The 10,981-nt window shown below is 38.4% G+C and overlaps 2 protein-coding genes across 2 annotated transcripts; both read left to right on the forward strand.

The window, feature by feature from the left end:
* Window positions 1–1,962: 1,962 nt before the first annotated feature.
* Window positions 1,963–10,202, forward strand: LOC142220828 (uncharacterized). Its single transcript, XM_075290187.1, has 2 exons — window positions 1,963–2,139; window positions 8,918–10,202. The coding sequence occupies exon 2, from the start codon at window positions 8,922–8,924 to the stop codon at window positions 10,050–10,052; it is 1,131 nt and encodes a 376-aa protein (XP_075146302.1). The 5' UTR covers window positions 1,963–2,139; window positions 8,918–8,921; the 3' UTR covers window positions 10,053–10,202.
* LOC142224761 (uncharacterized) lies at window positions 5,314–8,874 on the forward strand. Its single transcript, XM_075294550.1, has 2 exons — window positions 5,314–6,050; window positions 6,111–8,874. The coding sequence occupies exons 1-2, from the start codon at window positions 5,314–5,316 to the stop codon at window positions 8,872–8,874; spliced, it is 3,501 nt and encodes a 1,166-aa protein (XP_075150665.1).
* Window positions 10,203–10,981: the final 779 nt, after the last annotated feature.

The raw sequence follows: 10,981 nt of genomic DNA on the forward strand, positions 1-10,981 counted from the left end.
TGCTTCTCCAAAAGGCACCGGAGGTTAAATCTGGGGATCGGTTTATATGGGAGCTATATATAATTATGGACTGATAGGAACCAATTCCTTCATGGTTGTTGGATACCCTATACTAACATCACGTACCAAATTTCAACCGAATGTCAAGAATTTTGCTCTTCCAAGGTGCTCCGGAGGTCAAATCTGGGGATCGGTTTATATGGGGCCTATATATAATTATGGACCGATATCGACCAATTTTTGCATGGGTGTTTGAGGCCATATAATAACATCACGTACCAAATTTTAACTGAATCAAATGAATTTTGGTCTTCCACGAGGCTCCGGAGGTCAAATCTGGTGATCGGTTTATATGGGGGCTATATATAATTATGGACCGATATGAACCAATTTTTGCACGGTTGTTAGAGACCATATACTTACACCATGTACAAAATTTCAGCCGGATCGGATGAAAATTGTTTCACTTAGAGGCTCTTCAAGCCATATCGGGGGAAATTTAAATCAGATTGTATTACAGGTGAAGCTAAAAAAATAATTTCTGCTATGACAATTTTATAAGTATATCGGCGTGATCTCGCCAAGAAAGGTGGTCAATTGTGGGTTTTGAGACAATATTTGGCCGAATCTAGTGACATGTACACAAGTCGTAGCTTTATCTAAATCTCAACCGTTCTGTGGAAAGTCTGACATTACAGTGTGTAAGATTTTACTACAATATTGGAAATTATCACAGAATTTTGTGTAAAATGTTGATGTTTTGACCTAAACCTGAGTATCGAATTCGATATACTTAAATAGAATGTCAAATCGATTCTCTGTGTAAAATATCAACCAAATTGGAGTAAAATCCCATTGAAAATGGGTATAAAATATTCTACCATATATACATGTATGCGTGTTATAACAGAATATTAACTAATTTAAACCAAAATTGACACATATTGGTAAACTATTAATTCTACACTCAGTGTAAAATGTCAAATAAATCGGAAACTTTGGCCTCTCTCTGGGAGCTATATCTAAATCTGAACTGAATTCAACCAAACTTATACCATCAGTTATAACATACTCTTTGTATATATATATATATATATATATATATATATATATATATATATATATATATATATATATATATATATATATATATATATATATATATATATATATATATATATATATATATATATATATATATATATATATATATATATATATATATATATATATATATATATATATATATATATATATATATATATATATATATATATATATATATATATATATATATATATATATATATATATATATATATATATATATATATATATATATATATATATATATATATATATATATATATATATATATATATATATATATATATATATATATATATATATATATATATATATATATATATATATATATATATATATATATATATATATATATATATATATATATATATATATATATATATATATGTATGTATATATATATATATATATGTATGTATATATATATATATGTATGTATATATATATATATATATATATATATATATATATATATATATGTATATATATATATATATATATGTGTTTAAGTTCAAATTCGTAAGGTCAAAATTTATTCGTTAGATGGGGACTTAAAATCTTGTAAAATGACAATTTCCCCCTCATTAGAAAATGTACCCTAAGCTCTGGATGCAGCTCTGTGCTTTCAGCACAATTCGTTACATTTTTCTAACGAGTCGCGCCATTACCGTCTTGCGGCGTCTAAGCTTTTGTTATTATTCGTTACTGGATTACGTCCGTCCAACGATTGTTTTGTAAAAGGTAAATAATAATCTCCCAAAAATTCAATAAATTACGTTTTATTGAAACATCATTGAAAAGAAAAACTAAATCCTTGTGTTTTTATTTATTTTATTTTTCGGTGCTACGCATTCATTGGTCCAATCGAGCCGGATACTTGCTTACAGCAATTAATAAAGGATTTTGTTTTGTCTTTTTTTCAAAGGAAAGTGCTGATATTGTGAAGCAACAACAAAAAGCAGCCACTTTGCAGCCATATTTGTGAAGGATTTATATTGAAAATTTATTTAAATAATTATTTATCAACACACAGGTGCGTATGTCAGTGTTTTATTAAAATAATTGAGCAAATCGCGAGTGTTTTAAATTAAACCGCGGTCGTTTTACAACATTGATTCAATTATTTCGTTTTGCCGACGGCAAATTGCATTTCAAAAAACACACATTCGTTGCTACATACATACGTACGTTTCTTTCGTTTGTTTAATTTCGTTTTGCTAAAAAATATTCAAGTGAAGGAATAGTCAAAATAAAAAGTGAAAAATCTATTGTATATATTGGTGTGTGTGGTGAATTTAAACGTTGACAGTGCTTATTTTACTTCAAAACATTATTTGCAATTACGTTGCCTTTAACTTGAAGTAAATAAAACAATAACAAAATACACGCAGACTCCAAAGGCTCTGTTGGTCGTATTACTATTGTAAACAAACATCAATCGTCACTGCAGTCAACGTTTGAATTACATACCTACGTATGATCAGTGATACACACACGTATATACATACATATTTTTTTTGAGCTGTGTTTCTTTGGTTTATTTGTTAACCCTCACGGGGCCGCGAGTCGTAAATATTTTGAAGAAAATTATAAAAATTTTTGAAATTGAGTTTTTTGGGTTATCGTGGTTTATGACCCATTAGCGTTACGCGCATTAGTAAAAATTATCGTTTTGGTCACTGTGCACCCTACAGGCGGTCCGGTACGATCGTATAATTTTTATTTTATCGTATATATTACGTATATATATTTTTATTTCTATATTTTTTATTATTTGTGATTTTTAATTTTTTTTGGGGAGATTATTTGGCGTGGAAGTGTAGAGGTGTATTTTACAGTCCGTGCACCCTACATTTGGTCTTACAGACATTTTTTTATAATTTCTTATAATTTGTTGAATTTTTTGAATCATCTGGTTTTCGTGTGTGAAGTTTTGATACAGCGGCAGTATTCTTCGATACACTGAGCGTAATTTTCGTAAATTCATTCATACACTGAGAGAATTAGTTCGAAGATTTTAGTAGAATTTTGAGATTTTTTGAATTCAACTTGAATAATTTGCCTATTTTTTGTACAAGGGGAAAATATTTTGTGATTCGGTACACTGAACGAAAATTAATTGTTTCTACACTGAGAGAAAAATAGTCCAATAGTTTACAAATTGTTTGAAATTTTTGATTTTAAGTTTTGAAGTGGTTGTTTTACGAACAATTGTTTACACTTCAAGAAATTTTGTGGTAATTTCGGTGCAGTGTGAGAATTTGATACACTGAAAGAAAAATTTTGTAAATTTTTGTTTTTGCATTTTTGGGCATTTTGTGCAAATTTATTGATTTTTCGGCCAGTTTTCGCTGTCGATAAGTGCGTGTTCACATACTTTACGAGTTTTTGTGAATTTTTGTGACGCTAAATTATTTTCAATATGCCAGTTAATACATTCGCGCGATTCATTAGAGCCGCTGATGCGGTTGTGAAGTTTGGGACACGGGTTAGCTCTTTGAAGGAGGAGAATTTAGATGTTTATTCTCTAAGGGCTCAGGTCGAAGAGGCGAAATCACTCTGGGAGAGAGTGAAAGAGAGGGTATGAGGAGTGTTTAGACGATCTTCAGGAGGATTCAGATAAGGGAAAGGTAGAATCTGCTGACGGCAAGTATGAGGCAACCTATGATGCCTATATTCGTATTGTTTCCTCTATCGAAAGGAAGATAGACGGTCTAAAAGCCGTTCCTAGGGCGTCAACTCCTATACAGCAGGCCGATGTGGCGGATATTTCTGCTCGTTCTGGTAATGTGGATGTATCGGGAAATTCTCTTTTGTTAGGTGTTGACCATGGTGCGGTCCATAGTTTGGCTTTACCACCATGCGATATTGAGGTTTTCGATGGTGACTTTCAGTCTTGGCCAACATTTAGGGATTTGTTTACTGCTGTTTATGTAAAAAATTCCCGTCTGAGTGATATTGAGCGCTTGTGTCATTTGCTCAAAAAGACTAGTGGCGACGCCCGTGAAGTTGTAAGAAGATTTCCTCTCACTGATAGGAGTTTCGAGTTAGCTTGGAGGACGTTAAAGGAAACTTATGACAACTTGAGAATTTTAGTCAGCAATCAGTTGAAACTACTTTTTGACCTTCCGGTCTTAGACACTGAGACAAGTTCTGGGTTGAAGAACTTGCAGCGTGGTATAAACGCATGTATTTCGGCGATGGCTGTGAATAACGTTCCTACGAACGATTGGGATCCGATTTTGATATATTTGTGTGTGCAACGTCTACCGAAGATTAGTGTTACTTTGTGGGAACAGGGTATAAGTGATAAGTCTGCGTTGTCGTCTTGGGTGGACATGGATCGTTTTCTTACGGAAAGGATTCAGACACTCACGTGTCTCCGCGATTTGAAGGGTATCGATGCTTCGAAGAAAACTGATGGCAGGAAACTGCGAACGCATTTTACGAATGCAGCTCCGAAATCTTCGCCATCTAGGTCGCGTAATTCGCAATGCACTTCTCATTCTTCTAGAGATTCCGTCGATAAGATGTGTGTTCTTTTGTCCACGACAAAGCCATCATCTTCGTGTTTGTCCGAAATTTAGGAATCTTTCTGTGAATGATCGGTTGACTGCTGTGAAACGGTACCGCTGTTGTTTCAATTGTCTATCTCGTAGACATGACGTTAACAACTGTGCTACATCTCGCAGTTGTGAGAAGTGTCAAGGAAGGCATCATACTTTGCTTCATCGAGATTCTTACCATTCTACGAATGTGGCGACTACGTCCTCGACAGTTTCGGCCGCTCGTCCTACGGATTCTAGCGGTTTGATTGACCCGCAGCCTTCCACTTCGTCTGGAATCGTGTCTGGTACTTCGGCCAGGCAAGTGTTTCATGTTTCCCAGAACAGGTCGGTACTATTAGGGACGGCTATGGTGAACATCGTTCATCAGGGTATGACGTACCCAGCTCGGGCTCTTATTGACCCAGCATCGGAAGCCTCCTTTATTACCGAAAATATGCAAAAGTTGCTTAGAATTTCGACAACGAGTGCGGTTGTCTTCAATATCAGGCGTGAATCAATCGGTTTCGATAACTTCTCGCGGTATTTGCCCTCTGAGTATAGGGTCACCAATAGATGAATCGGTCTTGGTAGAGGCGACTGCGTTGGTCCTGCCTAAGATTTCTGGGAATTTACCGTCTTTCCAAGTGAGTCGGAATTATATGTCACGTTTGCCAAATTTGCGTTTGGCTGATCCTAATCTGTTCGATAGCCGTCCGGTTGATTTATTGTTGGGGGCAGACGTGTATCCCAGAATTATATTACAGGGGGTTCGCTCCGGCATTTTAGGTTCGTTGATTGCTCAACAGACAGTCTTCGGTTGGCTCATTACTGGTTCAATTCCCACTTCCAGTGTGACAGTTTTTTCAACGACTGTAGAATTTATGGAGGAAGATGGTCTTGACAAGACTCTTCTTCGGTTTTGGGAATTAGAGGACTTACCAAGACGGGCAATTTGTTCTCCCGCAGATAAATTTTGTGAAGAAAATTTTAAGAATACCACATATAGGGATTCCGATGGAAGATACGTAGTGACTCTTCCGATAAAACCCGAATTGAAGGGACAGGTTTTGCTTGGACATTCGCGGACAAGTTGTTTGAAGCAGTTTATTCGTGGTGAGGCTTCGCTTTTACGAAAGCCTGAAACAAAATTAATGTATGACGGGGTGATTAAAGAATATTTGGACTTGCAACATATGAGACCAGTGTCGTCGACTTCTCCTGCAGATCAAACTGTGTGTTATTTGCCACACCACCCGGTAATCAATCCGGACAAATTGACGTCCAAACTTCGAGTTGTCTTTAATGCTTCGCATAAGACCTCAAATGGTAAAAGTCTGAACGACATTCTTTATGTGGGACCCACATTACAATTGGAATTGGTTCATTTGATTTTGAGGTGGAGATTTTTCAAATATGTTTTTAATTGCGACATCACACAGATGTACCGCCAAATTAGGGTAAATTCGGCCCATACTTCTCTGCAGCGAATTGTCTTTAGGGACTCCCCACAAAAAGATGTACAAGACTATGAGCTGCAGACCGTGATATTTGGAGTGAATTGTGCTCCCTATTTAGCCATACGGACGTTATTGCAATTGGCCGATGATTCCGAAGATGACTATCCCCACGCGGCACATATTCTACGAAGGTGCATGTACGTGGATGATGTTTTGACAGGGTACCATGACGTGGATACTGCTGTTGAATCTAGGGACCAATTGATTAGATTACTATCATCGGCAAAGTTCGAACTGAGGAAGTGGACTTCTAATGAGCTAGCCATTTTGGAATCGCTTCCGGCTAACCATTTGGTTGACGCCAAATTACTGGCATTTGTTGAAGCTAGTAGTTCGAAGCCGTTGGGTATTAGGTGGAATGCGCAGTTGGACTTATTTTATTTTGAGATGAAACCGATTGAGCAAAAATCTCGGTTTACGAAGAGAGAGGTTTTATCGGCTATAGCTAGGCTATTTGACCCTGTTGGCTGGCTGGGGCCAGTTATTATAGTGGCGAAGATAATTATGCAACAGGTTTGGTTGGATAAGATAGGATGGGACGAGTCTCTTCCGTTACAAACTGAGCGACAATGGCGAAAGTTTGTCGAGACCTATCAGGATGTGAATCACGTTCGTATTCCTCGATGGGTCAATTACTCCACAGACTGTGAGGTAGAATTACATGTTTTTTCCGACGCCTCGGAAAAAGCATACGCGGGGGTAGTATATGTTCGTGTGGTTACGCCGCAGGGACATATCTTCACCCATTTGCTATCTTGTAAGACTAAGGTAGCCCCCATCAAATCTATATCTTTGCCACGTTTGGAGCTTTGTGGGGCAGTTTTGGCCTCAGAACTTTACAAGTCTATAGCCAGGGAGTTAGATATTGAATTTCGACGTGTTTATTGTTGGACGGATTCTACGATCGTCCGCTCTTGGCTTCGAAAGACGCCGTCTACGTGGTCTACTTTCGTTGCGAATCGCGTATGTAGGATTCAGGAGAATACTGGGGGACAGAATTGGTACCATGTTCGCTCTGAGGACAATCCGGCCGACTTGGGAAGTCGCGGAGTGTCGCCTGCAGAGTTGGCGGTTTCGTCGCTTTGGTGGCATGGACCAGAGTGGCTCTGCTCAGATAGTTCTCAGTGGGATATAAATGATTTCACCCCTCTTGAGACTGACGTTGAGGTACGGGCGGTCAGGACTCACGCATCATTTTTTACGAACTACGAGGACATTTTAGAGAGGTTTTCTTCGTTAGATAGGGCTCTACGAGTCATCGCGTATATATTTAGGTTTTATCAAAGGACCCATTATTCACATGCTAGTCGAAATGTGTATCACGACACGACGTTGACGGCAACCGAATTAAAGGCAGTGAGATTACGTCTAGCTGTTCTTTCTCAAAGGGCTCATTATCCAGATGAGTACGGTTGTTTGATGGAAAAGAAACCGTTAGGTTCCAGGAGTTCGTTGTTGTCATTGAATCCATTCCTGGATGAGGAGGGGGTTATGAGGTTGAATGGTCGTTTGAGTAGGTGTCCTACCCTGTCGTATAGTGAGCGACATCCAATTATAGTGCCGTATAATAGTAGATTCGCTAGGTTACTAGTGAAATATGTTCACGACATATCTATTCACGGAGGGAACCAGTTGGTTCTACGTCTTATTCGGATTGAGTATTGGATTCCTCGTTTAACATCTTTGATTAGATCGACTATTAACCGGTGTAAACGGTGTCTGTTGGATAGGAAGAAGTCTTGTACGCAGATCATGGCGGCTCTCCCACCGGAGAGAACTGTACTTACCAGACCGTTTACTACGACTGGCGTTGATTTTGCGGGGCCTTTCGAAATTAAGTCATTTATAGGGCGCGCATGTAAGATAACAAAGGGTTATGTTTGCGTGTTTGTATGCTTTTCGACGAAGGCCATACACTTGGAAGCCACATCAGACTTGTCTACGACAACGTTTCTGGCCGCTTTTCACAGATTTATATCTCGACGCGGTTGTCCCAAGACCATTTTTTCGGATAATGGTACAAATTTTGTAGGCGCTTCACGCGAAATGGAAAAGGATTTGAGATGTGTTTTTAAAGAAGGACGTGATAAGGTGTGTTCCGCATACCAGTTTCAGCAGCTTTCCTGGCAGTTTATCCCTGCCGGGGCGCCACATATGGGTGGTCTCTGGGAAGCTGCTGTCAAAAGCTTCAAGACGCATTTTAGGAAGCATGCATCAGGATTCAAATTTACATTTGAAGAGTTTTCGACTGTTCTTTCGAGAATTGAGGCTTGTTTAAATTCTAGGCCGTTGTGCCCAATGAGTGAAAGTTCTCAAGAATTGGTAGCACTTACGCCTGGCCATTTTTTGGTAGGATCTCCGATCTTGGCGCCTCCTGAACAGTTAGAGGAGGAATCACCACTTCATTTGGTGCATCGATTTAGGAAAATGAAGGCGCTGTCGCAACAGTTCTGCTTACGGTGGAAAGATGAATATTTGAAAGGCTTACAGAAAAGGTATAAATGGAAATTTCCGCAGCGTGATATCGAAGTAGGGGACTTGGTAGTAATTCGTGATGAGCAATTGCCTCCTACATCGTGGAAATTAGGTCGTGTGGATGACGTCCACCCAGGATCTGACGGTCGCGTTAGAGTTGCAGACGTGAGAACGGCAAACGGTGTTGTAAGACGACCGGTGGTAAAATTGGTCATACTGACCGAATAGTTTTCGATCGTTCATATAGTAAGCGTCATCTTTCTTTTCGCAGTACAATGGAAAGTATGAGGGAAATTGTTAAGACTCTCCCTGACTACGAAGATGACGTCCCGATGTCCGATGAGGAAAGAGAGATTATAGAAAGTGATGTTGCACCGGTTCTTCGCGAGCCGTTACCAGCAATCGAGCAGGTCCCTGACGTCGGGATGACCCCAGTCGTCGCCTCTTCACCAGGGGTAGTACCGACGCAGAAAGTTGTCCCTCCGTCGGGGGCTGATACGGCTCCAGCTGAAGTATCTGCAACTAAGGCAGCAGAATCTTCGTCTTCCCCTACGGGGACTGCCCAAAGAAATTCGGACTCGAGCCCAAAGCTTCATTTAAACAATTGTGTGTTATGCAGGCGGAAGCATAATCTACGGTCGTGCCGCAGGTTCTTGAAAATGCGGTTGGAGCAAAGGCTGCGCACCGTAGTTCTTCATCGGGTGTGCTCCAACTGTCTGGGCAGGTCACACATGCGATCGACCTGCAATAGTCGCGAAAGGTGTCGCGAATGCGGAGAGAGCCACCATACGCTTCTGCACTCCTTCGACCAGCAACAACGTCCTTCCGCTCCATCGTCCGATTTGTCTAAGAGAAAGTCGAATTCAAGTCCGTCCGTTAATTCGTCCGCGTACTGCATTACAAATGCTACCCCCATATTTAGTCCGTTGTTAGTTTTGCAACCAACTGTTACGCTTGGTCCCACTATTGTGTTGATACTCGTCTTGTCCGGTCGTCGAATTCCCGTCCGAGCTGTCCTCGACCCATGTGCGGGGTACAGTATGATATGCAGTAGTCTTGCCCAAAGCTTACGGCTTACTTCGGCAATGACAGCGCAGAACGCCTTTTGTCCGCTGATCGTCGTATCCCGGCACAACGCGGAAAATAAATTGATTTTTTCCGCCCGGGTGACAGATTTATCCCGTGTGGTCACCCCATCGGCGTCGGCTCCAGACTCCATACGAGAGCAGTTTGAATGTCTCCAGCTGGCCGATCCAGTGTTTTATCGCCCTTCCGGGGTGGGGTTGGTCCTGGGGCCCGACGTATACGCAAGGGTTATTAAGCCTCAAATGTTTTCGAGTCCGGGATTCCCCTTGGCGCAGCTGACGATATTCGGCTGGGTGATTTCAGGGCAGTGTCAACCATGAATATGTGTCGTAGGTCATCCTGGCCAATAACCCAGACACTGCAGACCCTCCGGGTCAACGGCTCTACGAGCATTTAGTTAAGAAAGAATGAAGTTGGAAAAGATGAATACATGAACTAATAAAAAAAAATTGCTCAATTTGAAAATGAAACTGACATCGCATTTTATATTTATTTTGATATCAATATATTGTACATATGTAATATTCTATGAATTAATGAATTTCAATTACAACATAGCTGGATGTTGCAAGGCGGGCGGAATGTTTAAGTTCAAATTCGTAAGGTCAAAATTTATTCGTTAGATGGGGACTTAAAATCTTGTAAAATGACAATTTCCCCCTCATTAGAAAATGTACCCTAAGCTCTGGATGCAGCTCTGTGCTTTCAGCACAATTCGTTACATTTTTCTAACGAGTCGCGCCATTACCGTCTTGCGGCGTCTAAGCTTTTGTTATTATTCGTTACTGGATTACGTCCGTCCAACGATTGTTTTGTAAAAGGTAAATAATAATCTCCCAAAAATTCAATAAAATTACGTTTTATTGAAACATCATTGAAAAGAAAAACTAAATCCCTTGTGTTTTTATTTATTTTATTTTTCGGTGCTACGCATTCAATATGTATGTATATATATATATATATATATATATATATATATATATATATATATATATATATATATATATATATATATATATATATATATATATATATATATATATATATATATATATATATATATATATATATATATATATATATATATATATATATATATATATATATATATATATATATATATATATATATATATATATATATATATATATATATATATATATATATATATATATATATATATATATATATATATATATATATATATATATATATATATATATATATATATATATATATATATATATAT

This window comes from Haematobia irritans, chromosome 1 (assembly GCF_050003625.1).
Source record: "Haematobia irritans isolate KBUSLIRL chromosome 1, ASM5000362v1, whole genome shotgun sequence".
Lineage (NCBI taxonomy): Eukaryota > Metazoa > Arthropoda > Insecta > Diptera > Muscidae > Haematobia > Haematobia irritans.

Coding starts and splice junctions, on each gene's coding strand:
- LOC142224761 (XM_075294550.1), top strand. CDS start 5,314: ATGTCACGTTTGCCAAATTTGCGTTTGGCTGATCCTAATCTGTTCGAT. Junction 6,051..6,110: donor TTGGTTCATTTGATTTTGAG/GTGGAGATTTTT, acceptor CCGCCAAATTAG/GGTAAATTCGGCCCATACTT.
- LOC142220828 (XM_075290187.1), top strand. CDS start 8,922: ATGGAAAGTATGAGGGAAATTGTTAAGACTCTCCCTGACTACGAAGAT.